General features: G+C 45.8%; 1 protein-coding gene across 6 annotated transcripts in view; it reads left to right on the forward strand.

Annotated features, from left to right (window-relative positions):
• The window catches only part of lrrc4ca (leucine rich repeat containing 4C, genome duplicate a), a 243,597-nt gene extending 234,792 nt beyond the window's left edge, over positions 1-8,805 (forward strand). For all 6 annotated transcript variants that reach the window (XM_072698227.1, XM_023842262.2, XM_023842265.2 and 3 more), the window contains one exon: positions 4,622-8,805. In XM_072698227.1, the coding sequence (XP_072554328.1) occupies positions 4,674-6,596 (1,923 nt within the window). In that variant the 5' untranslated portion in view covers positions 4,622-4,673 and the 3' untranslated portion in view covers positions 6,597-8,805. The remainder of the gene's footprint in view (positions 1-4,621) is intronic.
• Positions 8,806-18,285: the final 9,480 nt, after the last annotated feature.

The following is an 18,285-nucleotide window of genomic DNA, read 5'->3' on the forward strand; positions in this document are numbered from 1 at the left end:
TAGAAGATGGTTTTTTCTAACCGCAGATTTTCTGTGCTGTAAGATGTGCTTAATATTATAAAGGACTTTCTGCCGAACCAAAACTTGACTGACAAGCACATCATCTCCTGGGACTTGACTGAGCCCTGCTGTTAGCCACGGGTTGCTCCCGTTGTATTGACATATTGACCGCATCCGGCTCGCAACTGTAATTCGAACCCAAGGCGACCGCTCGGCCGTCCTGCGGGTGAAGCAGCGCAGCGCGTTTCCGCCGAGCCTCGCTTGCACCCGGACATCTTCCTCCATTCCCCTGCCATCATGGCACATCAAACGCCGCATGCTGCTGCAAAACGGCCACCCCTACTCAACGCAGTGTGGCACAAACGCTCCCTTGCAGACCAGCAAGCAGCTGCAGACTCCATGCAGAGGCAGCGATGCCGGCGGCTGATATGGGAATGCGTATCTGTGCTACCCCCCCCCCCCCCCCTTTTCACATGATAACAGTGGCCATGGACCGGAACCTAAGCTTTACATCTCAGGATAGTATCTCTGCAAGGCCCTCAGGTTGCGCGGTCTCTGCTGCCCCAGACTCTGGCACAGCAAAAAGTGCATCGCGACGCAATTTTTCGTCATTTGCCTGCAAGCAAACTTAGGACCTAAACTTCACCTTCACAATGGCTGGCTGTCTACACCCAAAAGAGCATTATGGTTCTGATGCAGCATAAAGGGACACACCCCCCCCCCCCCCCCCATGTTGTAAGCAGGTGTGGGTGTTTCTCCCAGACTATGAGCACTAACTCTCCAGCCTTGTTGCCTGCACTGAGACCTCTTTCCAGTCGATCTGTTCACATTGTGTGCCTTTTCCACCCCAAAGGACTTTTATTCATGACATCACGAGAAGACAAGCCTTCTGCTTTCCATAGCGCCCTGGGTTTATTTCTTCATGGTCTCGCCTCCAGGTGTTCATCTGACAGACCATCCGTTTGCTTACGTCGGCCCCAATCGCAGAGCGCAGTGTGCTTTCCTGGCTCTTATTAGGGTCAGGCCAGTCCGTCCACCAACACCCTCTGGCTGCCTGATCTGCTCCTGAAGGAGTCTTGAATTGCAACCATCCCACCTTCCACCTTCTGCATAAATCAGATTATGAGGAAAAAATGTGATTAATGGAACTTTTTGCCAGAAAATATCTATTATCCATTTCCACTGTTATAACTCTATTGGATTTTGCTTCCTGGTCTCTTTTTGAGACATTGGGTCGGTGATATCTTGCCGTCCTGATTGGTGAAATGCAATTTTGAGGAAAATTTGGAGTCTTTCCTGGTTGCCTAATGGTGATCCAGGGCAATTCTAATGACATCTTGTTATCTAAGCATGTTGATACACATAACATATTGTAACTGCAGCTTCCAGAAGGTTCTGTTGAATTAATTAACATCACTCGTATTCATTCTATAATTAACATAATTTGAGAATAATTTTTTTTCCAGAAGCCATGTTTGTGAGGGACACACATCACTATTAATCAGAGCGATGCACCCAACTGTCAGAACATCCATGAGCTCTCTGCCAAGCACACAAACATGCTAATTTTTCCACAAACTTTCTCTCAGCTAATCTTTATGCATCCATCGCACTAACCAGGGCAGAAAGCCCCACAACGGATCAACAAATTGCAAATGATTAACAAAAGATGAAAGCAAACCATGTCATAGACAAGCTTGCCTAACGGAGGTACTGTCTCTTCCCCCTTCCAAAAAATGCCGTCTTAGTTCAAGAGTAAACGAATCCCACTGATGAACACAATATGGTTAAACTAAACTTGTAATTGTATAATAAGATTGGTACACAACGTTTACTTTGAAAATAAATAATAATTGCATCATATGTTGTAAAATAATAACTCATACATAAATAGCACTAATCGAGGACACATGATGAAGTTTTGAGTTAAACGAGCCTCGCTTGTGCTGGCTGTCAGGGGATCTCCAGCTCAGCTCCTGACGTAGATGCTGACTTCTCGTGGGACCTGCTTTTAGCTCTAGAGCCGTGCCAAGCTGAGCAGTTGCCAAACTTTCCCTCCCCAAGCCCCTGTGTCGACACCCTACCCCGCTGTCACCTCTTTGCACAAACCTCGCATGAACACTATGGTGAAATAATCCCAGGGATGTGCTGGAACCAAATGGATGCCCCTTGTTGTGTGGGGAAGAAATGGATTATGGGGATTTTGGCTGCAGCTGCCCGGTTTCTGATCTGCTGTGGGTGTTTGCTGCCTTGCTTGCTTCTCAGGGGCACCAGCCCGTCGTAAAGGATCGTGGCACCGTGCTGCCCAATGAAATGCATACTTGTTTCACCGGAATGTGATTGGCTTCCGCTCCACGTGAAAGAAGAACAACAAGAGTCTCACAAATCTCCTCTCCCGGTTTTTCTCTGCTTCTTTGTGGCTGTGTAGATCCCGCCTGCTTTGCCACCAGCCAGAGAGAGACGGGGCTCGTGCCAATTCATCATCATTCATCATCTCCAGCCGGCCGAGTGTTAAAAATCCATTCGGTTTTAATCCAGTTTTGTTTATCACCTTTTCATCTAATTCTCTCTTTTTCTCCATATCAGTCGCACTCTTCCCGTTATCATGGAAAACAAGCACTTCTGTGCATCTGTTTCATTTTAGCAACAATTGTTTAATATACAAATGATTTGTGCTTCTTCACGGATGTGTTGCTTCTTTTAACCTTCTTAAGTTTTCTGAAAAGGCAACACAATGAAAGTGGTTGAGAAGAGGACCTGAAAACCATCGAAAGCGCTAAAACCATTTATTTGACGTTGCCGCTTTTAATCCGTAATCTCTCATATTCTTTCTGAAGAAGTGAATGGACGGATGAGCCATTTGCCGGGCTCTGACCATACTCATTGACTTTGCACAAGTCTTTACGTCCGGTAATTAAGAGAAACGAGATGTAATGTCATTTTCAGTATTGCGCTCATGATCCTTGTCACATTTCTCGTGGTCTCCTGGGCCAAACTACCCTATTCTTCCTAGGGGCCACTTTGTTTCAGAATCAGGTTTTGCAATTAAAGTATTAGTGGTTTTGTTAATCAGCCAATTAATCTTTGGCTACAGCAATAACCCTCCTTTCCTCCGGCGATGGGATGTTCCTGCACAATATCAGCACTCAAGCTCTGCGCTCTTTGCGGCGTGGTGGCGACCCTGCAGTCCATGATCTTTCTTTTTTTTTCTCTTCACTGGGGTCAGTGGAAGGCTGACCACAGGAAGCGTGTCATTGCTATACGCCTGTAGCTGTGTGTGACTGGTGTGACTTACAGCAATATGGCGCACACACGCATCCATGTTCTGTGAGACGGGCACTTATCCCCTGTCGGGCTGCTCTATTTTTAGTCTCGTCACATATACACCGTTCAGCTTCTACTGTGAGCCGTAATCAGAACTTTCCAGATTTGTTTGCTTGATTGAAGTACCAGTAGGTGGTGAGCTTCCTGTTATTTATGTTACTGTGGCTAGAAAAATCAATCACATGGTACATCCCCAGCTGCCCCCCCCCCCCCCTCCCCAATCCCCCCATCCGTTCCCTCCCCCTGGAGATATAGAGGAGGAAAGTTGAGACTGTATATTGTGATTTTGTTTTATGTGGTGGAGATGGAGAGAGTGCCGGTAACACGCGGCCTGCTCCGATATAAAAACACGTATAAAACACGTTCCCAAGGTCACAGCCGCAAACCGTTTGCCTCGGTACGTTGCTGTTATTCCGCTTGCCTGCAGCTTTGCCGTCTTCATGGCATGTGACAGTTACAGATGCATCTCTGCCAGTCGCGGTGACCAGGTACGCAGATAGGTGAGGTGTGATTAAACACCGAGTCTGCCACGTATTTCACTTCAGTGCCCATGAAGAGAACCCTGCCAGGGCCCCCGGACGAAAAAATACATGCAAGACGCATTCTGGATGTGCTTATACATTCATGTATTCATCGTTTGACCTTTCCACTCAGATTCTGCTCCTGTGGAAATGCAGAGCCTGACAGCTGGTTGTGTGACAACATGAATACTTCATGTTCATTCATGCATTCACCCAAATAATCTCAGGCTCATTTCAAAGTTTTATTTTAAACTCCCAGTAAAGGGGATGCATTGCAAAGCTTTCTTTTTCAACTAAAGCTCACTCGCTCCAGTCATTTTCAGTTAGGCTTTTAATTATTTTTAGGCAAAAACTAAATTGCTTTTCTGCGCTGTTACTTTATTTGACAAAATTCATTGTGAGGACTCAACGTTTCATCTCTGATTGGAAGATTGAACTGCAAACCAGACAAATTAATACAAATATACTTTTACAAATATACAAATGTACATTCTTAAAAGGCAATATATGTATAATGAAATCACTATAACTACAAATAGTTACTAACTGTTTACTGGTATCTTTCAGAGGGCCTGTTCTATAATAGAAACATACAATATACCCTGTTGAAAATCTGTAACACAGGCATGCATATATCTGTGATTACGTATTAGTTATTTTCTTATTGGCAGAAGTACAGTTAAAATGCATGAAGGTTATATTAAGTGACATGTTACCATGCCTTTCTCTTCTATTCATCGCTCATTTCTTCCTCTCTTCACTTCTCTCGTCTCCAGGCCTCACAACCCAAGATTCCCAAAGAGAGGACCACCAGCTAACGAATTATGAATGTTGAACAAGATGACGTCCTACCCACAGCAGGAGACGATGAGAGGTCCTAGGTGGAACAGGGCCCTGTCTGACCCTTTGTTCGTTCTGCTGCTGGCGCTCCAGCTTTTGGTGGTGGCAGGCCTGGCGCGAGCCCAGACTTGCCCGTCCGTGTGCTCCTGCAGCAACCAGTTCAGCAAGGTCATCTGCACGCGACGGGGCCTGCGTGATGTGCCCGACGGCATCTCCACCAACACGCGCTACCTGAACCTGCAGGAGAACCAGATCCAGGTCATCAAGGTGGACAGCTTCAAGCACCTCCGCCACCTCGAGATCCTGCAGCTGAGCAAGAACCACATACGCAGCATCGAGATCGGTGCCTTCAATGGGCTGGCCAGCCTCAACACACTGGAGCTCTTTGACAACCGGCTTACCACCATCCCCAACGGGGCTTTCGAGTACCTCTCCAAGCTGAAGGAGCTCTGGCTGAGGAACAACCCCATCGAGAGCATCCCCTCATACGCCTTCAACCGCGTGCCGTCCCTCCGCCGCCTCGACCTGGGTGAGCTGAAGCGGCTCTCCTATGTGTCCGAGGGTGCCTTTGAGGGCCTGAGCAACCTGCGCTACCTGAACCTGGGCATGTGCAACCTGAAGGAGATCCCTAACCTCATCCCTCTGGTCAGGTTGGATGAGCTAGAGATGTCAGGGAACCAGCTCTCAGTTATCCGGCCCGGGTCTTTCAAGGGTCTCATACACCTGCAGAAGTTGTGGATGATGCACGCTCAGATCCAGACCATAGAGAGGAATTCCTTCGATGACTTACAGTCCCTAGTGGAGCTCAATCTGGCCCACAACAACCTGACCTTGCTGCCCCATGACCTCTTCACCCCCCTGCACCACCTGGAGCGGGTACATCTGCACCACAACCCCTGGAATTGCAACTGTGACATCCTTTGGCTCAGCTGGTGGTTGAAGGAGATGGTGCCCGCCAACACCAGCTGCTGCGCCCGCTGCAGCTCCCCCACCAGCCACAAAGGACGCTACATTGGGGAGCTTGACCAGAACTACTTCAACTGTTACGCCCCTGTTATCGTGGAGCCGCCCACGGACCTCAACGTGACTGAAGGCATGGCCGCTGAGCTCAAGTGCCGAGCCAACTCTTTGACCTCGGTCAGCTGGATCACGCCCAACGGCTCCATAATGACACATGGGGCGTACAAGGTACGCATCTCTGTGCTCAACGACGGGACGCTGAACTTCACCAACGTGACGGTGCAGGACACGGGCACCTACACGTGCATGGTGAGCAACTCGGCAGGAAACACCACGGCCTCGGCGACCCTCAATGTGTCCTCGACCGAGAACAGCAGCTTCAGCTATTTCACCACGGTCACCGTGGAGACAATTGAGCCCTCGCACGACGAGGGCAGGACCCCCGTGCAGCAGAGTGTGGGGCCCACCCCTTCATCCGGCGGTTGGGAGCCCTCCCCTTCGACCACGACCACCACAGCCCGCACCCCTGCCTCCACTAGGACACCAGAGAAGGCCATCCCCTTTACAGAGATGGGAGAAGGCTCGCTCAATGGGCTAGACGAGGTGATGAAGACTACCAAGATCATCATTGGCTGCTTTGTGGCCATCACCCTGATGGCTGCCGTCATGCTTATCATATTCTACAAGATGCGGAAGCAGCACCACCAGCAGAACCAGCACGTGCCCTCGCGGGCCATGGAGATCATTACCGTAGGCGAGGAGCTGGCGGGAGGCTCCACCATGGAGGGCCAATTGACACTGCCCCCCCTGGAACATGAGCACCTCAACCACTACAACTCTTACAAGACATACAACCACGCCTCCACCATCAACTCCATGCACAGCTCCGGGCATGAACCACTGCTAATCCGGGCTAGCTCAAAAGACAATGTGCAAGAGACGCAAATTTGACTCTGTTTCATAATTACAGAAATATTATAAAACATTATTAATAAAAATGAAGAGTAAAAAAGACAGAGGGACATGCAGCAAAGCAGCAGATGGTAACATTTATCGATGCTATTGGAGAAATAGGGTATGTCTGCTGTTTCAAAAAGTGTCTTTACAAAGCAAAGGTTATTTATTTAAAGAAATCTATTGTGGTTAAATCAAGAAAAAGCATCATGTATTCTGCAAAAAAAAATATTTTCTTTCAGCATTTATATCACATTTATTTGTTTTTCTGTTCTATTTTTTTCTGTTGTGGAAGAATGGTTTACTAAGATGAATGTGCTTGCAAACTCTGTGTAAATCTCACGGGTTTTGAGAGTCAGCGCACAAACTGAGGCCAGTTAGAGGGTCTTTGTTCACCCAACACACACCGGACGGAGTGTAGAAAACTCTTCGTTTCTGGTTTCAAGAAAAACAGGGATTTGACTGGAGCCTTCCCCACCCCACCCCAAACAATCCTCTTGTTAAAATTTACCGTGACTCGTACAGATTTACAGCCTGGTCATTATCGGAGGCCGAGCATGTCGGGGTGTCTTAATAAAAGCATGCGGGGCTCCGGGCTGCATCTGAAGGCAGAATAAGGTGGATGCCAAGCCTGACTGTTATGGGGCTGGCGGAGGGCACATCTACCTACAGAGCAAATAAAGTAAATTACGCAGCTGTTTATTTCCAGGATTTTATTTTTTTATCTACTTTTTTTGCTCCTTTTGGATGTTACATGCGTTACCCTCTTAGTTAGAAATCATGGTTTGGTTTGCCAATGTCCTGCAGCCTGGAAGGTTTAATTGTCATTTGCTTTTTTTCTCTTATCTGTGTGGGGAAAGGTGCAGCCTCTCGAGGTCCCTAGTTTCACACTCCGGCATGTTAATGAACTCCTTCTCCGCTCCGTCCTGCCCGCCTGTCCCTCTGTAGATCACACCTGCACTGGTGCTGACGCTCCTGCCTGTCAGCCCTGGTACCAAACGGAGTTGGGTCTCCTGGCAAAAGGGGTGTGATCCCGACTCCCCCCAAGGAGTCAGCCCCCAATTGGAGGGACTGGCTCTCCAACCTTGGCCTGCTTGCAGCAATCAGGATGATGCCCAAATTAACACTCGCTGTCACTGATACAAAGGATGCCCAAAATGCGATGGAAGGGCGTTTGCTAGGCAACCCCAAATGCACCATCGCCGAATGAGCCCCCAATGTATGAGCCCCCACCAGAATCAGTGTGTCTCAGAGCCGGGCTTTGGGCATGGTCATCCCAGCATCCCATGGTAAGGGATGCTGGGAAAATCCAAAAGCCAGCAGCACATCTAGGAGTGATCTCCTCAACGTCCTGTAAGATATCACAGGTGTCTGTCTGCGATTACAGCAATAGCTGGCCATTATTGCATTTTATCATCTGAAGAGGTCACACATCCGATTCACTGGCATTCAGCGCATTTAGTCCATGTCTTAATCACATGGAATGGAAAGAAAAGCATGGCGGCAATTCCAATAAATAAATAATTTAGCAAAATAGCCTGCTTCAGTTGCCATGGAGACCAATGACCTTGAGCCGAATAACCGCAGCCGAGAGCTCTTACTGGCCTGATGCTAAAACAGACCAGAATTAAATATTAAAAGATACAAGGCGGCATACACCATTTCACAATACAGCATGCAGTCTTTTCACGGCAGTCATTTGGCCCAACTAATTATATTTACATAGATGTTTACAACTTTTCTTTTGTTTTACAAACTGCAGTACATTTTGTGAGAGGGCAGACCAGGAAAAAAAAAACTTCAATGTGGTAATTAAGTATGACATGTTTAAACCAAGAGTATAAATCCAAATCTGGGGTGTGTGATTCATTATGTATTATTGGGGCGTGACAAGAATCTGGTGGATTTTTCATTACCATATTTATTAGTTGTTATGGCATCCCTCATTTCATAATCTTCTCAGTGTTTGTGGAGATAAAGAGAAATCAGAATCGGAGCTGGGGGGGAGTGACTGACACTCAGCCCAGATGTTGGAGGACAGTGGCGTGGCACAGCCCACGTGGTCGGCATCATATTTTTAATCTTCAAATCCTTGCTTCCTTGGCTTTTGTCTTGAGTTCAGAGCACCAAGACCACACACTGTGGTTTACAAGCAGCCATCTCTCTTTATCAGAACTTGCATACGAGCAGCACGCCCCCCCCCCCCCACCCCGTCCTTCTCTCCTTGTGTGTTGATGTTGCTGTTAGATACATTTCGCGTGACCTCAGAATCACAAATCTCAAGCGGGGTGTTGCTTCTGATGGTTCTTACTCACATTTCAGACGCCACATTTCTTATAAGAAGCCCCCAAGATGCACCAGCACTCTTCTCACAACCTTCTCAGGTTCATAACGCCATCATGGAAGTGGGCTCCTCACTGCCCACTGCTCATCCGCAGCTCATCCCCTGCTCTCCGAGGCCCCCGTCTCGACGTCCCTCCCTGAGGACAGGACAGAGGTGGCTTTCTTACACGGAGTTGAACACAGTAGTAAACCATTGATTCCCCTGTTGTTCTCGATTTCTGTGTTCTGTCGGTGTGTTTGTCATGACGGCAAGGGGGAAATAATCTGCCTCTGATCTGGGCGGCCCAGAAACACGAGAATGCGACCATCGTTTCCCTTTTGTGTTTGATAATTGATTCTGGGATTTGTATGGTGAATTCTAGTGATGAAATTTTAGTCTTTTTTGTCTCATTCTGTAAACGACCCAGGTGTTGGGTGGGTATGGGCGGGAAGGTGTTTTTTTTTTCTTTTTTTTTTTCTCTTTTTTCGAGAGGGAATGCTGTTCTAGTGGTAGATTTATATAAAATACATTTTGAAAATAAAATTTTAAAAATACAAACAAAAACATTTTTAAATTTTGATTTTACATGTGCCAACCTGTTCTAAAAATGGAAAAAAAAGAAAAACGCTGTGAAAGAATGGGGAAACTGATTTTCATGTAAACACACTTTCATGACCTTTAAAAAAAGATGAAGATCGATTATAGAAACCAGAGTTTGTAGTTCATACACAAAAATAAGGTTATAAATAAAATATTGCTGTTCTTTTTTTTCTGTATCGCTTGGTGGTTATTTCCTGTGTACAGCTGGCCTGACCGATTGTGACGGTTCTGAAGAGGCGTGATCTACAAGCACGATAAACAGCATCAAAAAAAAGGGCCCTGTTTGACATACACGAGTAGAGGACAGTAATGTCCAAACTGGCCACGCGATTGTCTTATGTTTTTGCTAAGCGATTGTTTGTTTGTTTGTTTTTTTGTCAGACCCATTTTTTCTGCTTTTTTAATAAAGTAATTAAGCAGAGTGCTGCAATGTCACAGCTGTGTGTCTGGGAGTGCTGCCTCTAGCCTGCCGCAGAATTTGCATCTATATAATGTCACGGGGTAACACGTTACTTGACGGGGCACAAATACTTATTAATGACTATTGAAGTACAAATTATGAAACATGAACAAATGTAGTTGCTACTTGAGATAAAAGATGCATCATGATTCATTGATGATGAACAAACATGAGATCAGTATTTCACGTGTGTTATTCATGACGTTCATTCAGTAGCTCCTTCAGTAGTTGAAAAAGGTTTTCAGAATTAACAGATATAGTAACAACTATAGTAACTGCTTGAGATAAAATGTGAACGATGAATTAACAGGAGATCAATATGTAACTAAGACTAAGTTTGTGGTTGATTAGTACAGAATTGTATAAAACTAATATTATTTGTGCCCCGTCAAGGAAAGTGTTATCATTTTATTTTTCTGCCTCGCTTCCCTTTTGAGAGCCGTCTTCTCCGCATATTGTTATTTAATCTAGATTTATTTAGTTTTTTTTGTTTGGCTTTTCTCATTTTTGCACTCATTATGAAGATATTCCGGCATCTGGCTGCGGCATAGCGAGTTGTTTCAGACCACTATGCTTTCAAAGGTATCTCTTTCACTTCCGGTGAACGTGAGTTTGAAGGAGATGGGACTTCTTTAGGCATCAGAAACCATAATCACATCAGAAAGTAGCATTTTTTTGTGGATAAAGAAATTGAGTTAAGATGCTAGCTTTTGCTTTTATTCTTTGGTTGGCTTTCGGGCTCTGAAGTAGCGTATTTGCTTCTGGGAGAAAAAAGACCTGCACGCATTTGAGGATAAAGAAGAAGATACAAATGTTTGGACTGTGACTCTCCCTGCTTTCTGAATAGAAGAAACAAACTCTATAAAGTCTTATTTGCAGGAAGTTTTGAAAATCTAAAGTTGATTCCAAATGCATTTAAAACTCGGAGAAATCCAGCTAGTGTAGTCATGAGCAGAAACTGGGGGGGGGGGGGGGGGGGGGGGGGGGGGTCAGTGCACATCTCGGCACTGGCACTTTGCACCCTTGCAGAAGCAGTTTGTTGGTACCCTATAGGTAGACAAAATGACAGGTTATGTGTGCATCAGGTATGTGTTAAAACTTATGGTAGCAGGATGTGCTCTTTTGCCCCCCCCCCCCCCATAAATATATTCCAAAGTATGAGAAGGTGAATCATATAGAGACAGTGTACAGTAGTTTGCCAGATGTGCAGAACTGGGTCTGGCAGCAGGTAGCATAGCTGAAAAAGAACAGGCCGAGGATTTTCTTGTTATACTAAAGGAAAATAACCTCAGGCCACTGAAAAATGGATAAAACACACAGTAATCCAGGAAAATACAAGTGGAGAAGCAGCAGATATTGAACTTATTGATAATGAGCTAATGGCCATAAACGCAATTGGAAGATGGTACAGTACTTCTACTCAAGATGACATTTGTGATTCTCTTCAAAACTCATACACCTTTAAACATGATTTGTAGAAATTAAATGGCAATGAAGATGTACTTTGGCTTATTTTGAAGTGGTTTTGGGATATCATAGAGCTTTTTATTTTATTTTGTAGTTTGTTTTTCTTTGTTTTTCATATTTCCAGCATAGGTTTTGGCAGAAATCATTGACATGATTATTTCCCTAAAGCAGTGAGGATCTTTTTAGAAGAACCAGGAAAAGTGTGACATTGTGAATGCTTAAGAAGAACCTGACAGCAGTTTAAATAACAACAAAGCAATATCTATAGTTATACTGATTTTGTATTTTTTCATGAAAATAAAATATTTTGTTCATGCCGTTCTGCTTCTGCTTTTAAAGGTCCCGGGAACATCACACAGATGCCTTTCTACTGCTAGGTATAAAGTATCTAAAATCAATTAATAGCTGAATATGACGTTAATACTTGGGAATACTTGGGAAAAAAATCACATGTAAGGCAGCAGCTGTGTTCGGGACCGTCGGTGCAGATCAGCTGTGGATCTGGCTCCAGTACTCCAGTAGGACGGGCAGGGGGGCGGGGTAGTTGAAAGTTCCCCCTTGTGTCTGTTTTCATTACCACGGTGCTCCAGTTTCCTTCCACCGCCTGAAGTCATGCAGCCCGATTGGTGACTTTACATCGCACGAAGGATATATACGTACGTGTCATTGGAGAGCATGTCTACCAACTCATTACCAAGCTGACGGATGACTTGTCTCTCTCCAGGTATGCCAGCGGCACACCAGCGAGGGAGAGGGGGAGGCTTCAAAGGATGCCGCATGGGGAATGGAGGAAGACAGTTATAAATCTCATTTCTTTTCGCGAGCCGAACTCGGTGTGTGCTACTCTGGGTGGGAGAGACACACCTGCTATTCACACCCATTGAGTGCAGAAGTGGGGAGCTGTAATTGGCCGGGGCACATGTGCCCTGTAGAGCTTCCTGCCATCAGAAGGTGACTCTGCTCTCAGACCACTGATATAGGAAGATCCCAGACAGACACTTTGGTGACTTATCAGGATTAGAGAGGTAAAGTAAGTCAGCTGAGGCCAATTCTATACTGTCTGTTCTTTTCTCCAGATCCTTATCTTATGCATTTAAAACAGACACACACATACACACACATATATAGTTTTTTTTTTTTTACCATGATTGATTTTCTTTAAAGCTGCATATTTTCTTGTTTTTTCCCACCAGTAATTCAGAGGAATTAATATTTCACAGAGCAGATACCAGTAAATGGTTTGCCGTAAGCTAGAGGCTGGGGTCAGGTGCACTGTGAGTATGGCAGCGTGGCCGAAGGGCTCCTGCTGAAGGTTCTCCCAGCTTCTACATGGAAGTAGAAGAAAAGAAATTGGCTCATCTACTCGAAAAAAAAAAGAAAAAAACTTCTGGATATCAAATTCTGGAAAAGCATCGGTTTAGTCTTGTGTCAAACTCGTGCACGGAGCCCCATGTGTAATTTGGACCAGCCAGTGGATGAAGAATTTGACCGAGTATCTCCTCCTGAATGGTAAATAGATGGCGGGCAATAGTATCACATTTCATCCCTTTGCCTCAGGGCTAAATTAGTCGACACGCAATGAAAAGATGTTCTTTTAAGAATTAGAGTGAAATGAATCACTGTTAATGTTTACATTTCCTATTACACACACAGTCCCCGGTGTTTTTTATTTATTTGTATTTTTTGCTGCTTTTCAGTGCCTCAGTTACAACAGAGGAATTGGGCCCCACCGTATTTTCAGCACAACAGCTGTCATGTTTCACTGTGCGCTTAACGTGACTCGTTTTTAACCAGGATCGGCAGAAACTGGGAGAAACCCGGTTTAAACAAAGAGCCTGTATTGGTTTCCAGACAAACTGCAGGAAAATGGCATTTTTATTGTCAAACGGGAATGTAATTCTGCCCGCTGCGGCGGTATCTGAGGTCTCAGCAGAGCGCGGCGAGGTGTAGCTGTGACCGAACAAAGGAAGGAGAGAAAATATCACTGCCTCTCTTTCATTCTCAGTATAAAAGGCAATGATGCATCATAATGCGACGCTCATTAAAAGCGCAGCTCGGCAGGGGCGGCCGCCAGCTCACCTGGAGAATGCGCCTGAAAGAGGCGCGCGCCGGCATGCAGTGGAACTCCATCAGCCGTCTGGAGGCGGGAGCTCAGCACACTCTGTCTGAATACCCATTTCCTTTCAATTTTGTTCTTTGCCGTGCTTCAAGGAACCATCCTGTGACAAAATGTGCAACAGATGACATTCTGTGGGACTCGCGGATCTGGGACGGTGGAAGGACATCCCTTTGGTGTCCGGGAATGCCCGCAGGATAACTGGGGGGGTCCGACTGGCGGCAGCTGGGACCGTCAGTCTGTCTGCATGCTGTCAAGAAATAGCTATTCGAATTAGTGCTGAAACACAGCTCAAGCAAGCAGGGAACTGAAGCTCCTTACTGTTAAAACGTCCCAGAACAATTAACTTAAAATAATATCCCATTGTGACTGGAAGACTTTCACACTCTGTCCTTGTGAATAAAAAGCAGAATGTCAGTTCATTTGAAAGCATATGCAAGTGTGAAGCCTGAATACACCCTTCTTTTCAATATTACCATTTTCCGACCGAAGGCCTAAGACAGTTCTGAGAGGCGAGGAACGGAGTGTGTTGAAAAGCTCAAGAGGGCACCGTGAGGTAGGTCTGCTCACTCTTTTACTGCACATTAGTGTTTGCTTATTTTAGCCCCAAGAAAAACAAAAAAAAGATGACAAATCATGTGTCATGGACCCTAGACGGAGAGCAACTTGAAGATCTGTTCTCTGTATTAAGCGCGATGACATTCAGCCCACAGAGATTTCTCACTTGCGTCTGATGTTTGGCTCCTGGTCGGCGACGTGCCTCGGATGGGGGCCCCTTAAGGAAATATCCGGGCCCCTGAGGCGAGGCGGAGGAGAGGAGGCCATGTGCAGCAGATCCAGCACCTTCGTAAGCAGAAACACCTGCCTGGCCCCCGTCCCCTCCCCGGCCCGTCCAGCACCCCGCCGCGCACACCTGCATATCCTGGCAGCGTCACATTCCGGTTTCGGCGTCAGCGAGACGCGCAGGCACGATCTGCTGCGTGTAAAATACAGCCAAGCATAAGCTGTAATTAGATGCATCGTTATTTCCCCAAATGTGTACCGGTCTGTGAAAAAAGACATCATCGTGGAAGAATGGAGCGGTCCATTCCCCAGGGGCGGGGGGGTCTATGGAATGGTGTCGCTTCCTTACGCTGAGTGGTCCGGCGGTGACTCCATGGACTCGCTTCTGGCATGGCAGTCCAACAATGTAGGACACCTGTTGTCTGCTATAATGAAGTCAATCCACGAGGGTGATGTGCACTGTGTAAAAATGAATTCAATTTGATGCTCATCTGCACCGCCTTAAAAGACCCGGGGACTATTAAATTCCATCCATTAGGCCTGGGGAAAGTTCATGGGCCCAAATCAATTTGGACATGTAAATTGGTGTCCAGGTGGGCTAGCATTTGCATTTTCTACCTTTCCACACGTGTGTTTTCAGTCCGTTCTACCAGTACGCTGCAAGGTCAAAGGGTTTGGGATTCGTGTGGAAGCAAACGGACCCACCTGTCATATTGGTGTGTTTGGGGTCAGACGCTGTGAAAATGTTTTTGTTTTGTAAATGACAGAGGTTTGTCCGATTCGGCATCGGAGTAGAAACTCTAGGGTCCAACAGCAGGGCCCTGACAGGACTTCAGCAGGCAAACGTCTGAGCACCAGTCGTTTCTATCACCAGGGCGCTGGGCTGAAGCCCCCGTCAGCTGTTGGCTCACACAGCTGTTACTCTGTGGCCCTTTGCTGGCCAGACAGAGAAGACTAATTACCAAGACGACATGCCAGGGAGCTGCTTAGGGACTTAAAGTCTGCTGAGCGTGTCATCCGACAGCGTGGACCGTGCAGGAAGTGCACTGCCAGGCGTTATCACAGTGTGCATTGAACAGTGATGTTACCAGGCATGTTACATATCATCACGCATGCTGCAGTGTCGCACACGCTATCACTTGGTATCCTACACGCAATCACGTGTGCTATCACATGAGCATGCATATTATCCTACATGTTATCACACACACTGTCATACATGGTACTGTGTCCCATATGTATCACATGATATTTTACGTACTATCACACACAATGAATCACACATGTTATCCTATATATTATCATACACTCTATCATAAGATACTATGCGATACAGTAATATGAATGACAGAGGAGGAGTACATTGCTGCACCCCCCCCCCCCGTCCCCACAATGAACCACCTCAGGAACCCGAGTGCAGCAGCCGTTGGGTGGGTGACACCTCAGCACCACACAAATTTTAATGGAATGGACCAGTGTGAGATTTTTTTCAGTGGCTGGAGTGCATTGGAGGGCCTCTTGCTTGCAGGGCTGGATGAAGGTTAACATCATACCCAGGATGAAGCAATTGCAGGTTAAGAGCCTCGCTGAAGGGCCCAACAGAGTATAATCATTCCTGGCATTCTTGGGATTCAACCCAGCAACCTTCTGATGGTCAGCACAGATCCCCAGCCTCAGAGCCACCATTCCACTCATGGCTGAGTATCTGATTTTATGTGTAATTATGTATGTTAAAGTGTGTGTGTGATACCTTGTAAAATACCATGTGATCGCATGTGGGATACGGTACCATGTAATCTGGCACTAAATTATTATTACTGATGTCATTTCCTGTGCCTGAAAATGTCCCTTTTGGGTGCAGTTGTTATAATTTGCATTGGTTAATTTGTAGTGCAGGATACAGTATGACAGGTAGAACCAATAATAGCAACGGGAGTAATAACTATCATACACATTGATGTTTATTATGCTATATACTGTATTAGCACATGTTGTATATATTATGACATATTGTCACCCTGTTACATCATACATGCTATCACATGCTATAACGCATACTATCCTGCATATTATCAAGCATGTGATCATGTGTGTCATCACATGTCTGTACCCATTTCCAGTCGGGACTGTTGGAGCAGCCCAGCGAGGGCCAAGAGGAAATAAAACCATTCTTCAGGTCTGTTATGGAGAAGGACAACAGTTGATCATCTGAGCCACTGACAGAATACAAAGCTGTCCCCCCCCCACCACCACCACCACCACTACCACCACACACACACACACAAAAACAAGAAAATAACAAACAAGGGTCACAGGGAAAATAAGAAGTGGACTGATGGAATAAAGGAAGCCTTAAACCTTTAAGTGTGATCTTGTGGATGTGGAGGTGTTACCTTGTGGATGTGTACTGTAGGTATTACCTTGTGGATGTGGCCAAAGTAGACATCGCGAGTAATTATACTTAATGTCCTGCTTGAGGGATTTAAAAATCAAAATTAAAATTTTATTAGGGAACATATACTGTACATCATGGGCACTAATTAGAAAACATCAGGGAAGTTTTTAATGTCTTACTTAAAAAGGGGAATATATATTCATATAACTCTTCAAACTCTAGCTTTGTGTGTTATTGGCTGGTCACAAATGCATATCACAGAAGTACTATTAAAAATTAATGGAATAAGAAGATCGAGATATAAGAAGCAGAACCTACGACGTGTGAGAAGCCATGAAAAAAGGCTGGAGGAATTATAGTTCTTGGCAATGGTTTGCAAATGGCTTCCATCTCAGTCTCTCAAGCTTTAATTCTATAAAATGCTTCATGGGTTATGGTGAGGACACAGCACTTTATCAAAAAGCATTGTCACACTAGTTCATGAAGACACGGCTCCAGTGTGTAAAAAAAAAAAGGGAACCATGAAAGATGATGTTGCGGACGTGTGTGAAGCACAACTCCGCAGAATGGATCTGAACACCAACGTGTTCGGAGATGCGAAAGCCCCTCGCCCGCTGTAGCGAGATCTCGGCTCTCATTCTGGCAGCAGCTTTACAGCCCCACTCTTGACGTGGTGTCTGTTTTGGGGACATACTGTCTGGCTGACAAGTCAGGGCAATATCCCCGTTTCCATCCCAAGGGTTCCTCTCAAGTAAAGGCGTAACTGGTTATGCCCCCTGACTCCCCCTTTCAGGTGATGAGAACACTCTTGGTTTTCCCCATAACAACCCCCCCCCCCCCCCCACACACACACACACATACGCTGCCAAATGTCCCTCTCGTCACAGGCTGAGATACCGTTTTCCCCGTTGCCCTAGCAACCCTGCTCCTGGTGGTGCCCAGTGCCTGCCTCTCCATCATGGCCAGTCTGGCCGAGCTTCCTGAGACACAAGGACACAAGGACATTTTGAGGTACACCTTCTGGTGGGAGGGGGGGTGGGCAGACCAAGGCTTATTTCATCAAAAGCCAGACAAGTCTAGATACTTCCTTGGGTATATAGATGGATGTATATGCGGATAATGGTTTTATAGATTATTGTAAGTCCTGCATGCTACCTAATGAAGTATATAACACAAATACGCTACTCAACATTTTTAAAAATTCATGGTGCAGAGTCTATTGCCCCTAAATCAATTACCTTCCACATCTGACATCCCGCTGAGGGAAAGTGCTGATGGACTTGCTATCCTCAATAAGCCTTTAGTCATTGTTTTTCCTGTGGAGCCCATGCGTGTAATTCATTAATGCCACAGGCGAGAAGCGTTTGCTCACTGTGTTCCCCTGTCATTCACGTCCCTAAATTCATATGTCAGTGATTTGTATCATAATTACATCACAGAATCAATCACCCCCTCCGTGCCACTCACTGGGCTCATTAATCCTCTTTGTCGTTTATGTTTATCAATTAATCAATCAGACAATTAATGACAATGTGTTTTTTT

Source organism: Paramormyrops kingsleyae, chromosome 13 (genome assembly GCF_048594095.1).
Source record: "Paramormyrops kingsleyae isolate MSU_618 chromosome 13, PKINGS_0.4, whole genome shotgun sequence".
NCBI lineage: Eukaryota > Metazoa > Chordata > Actinopteri > Osteoglossiformes > Mormyridae > Paramormyrops > Paramormyrops kingsleyae.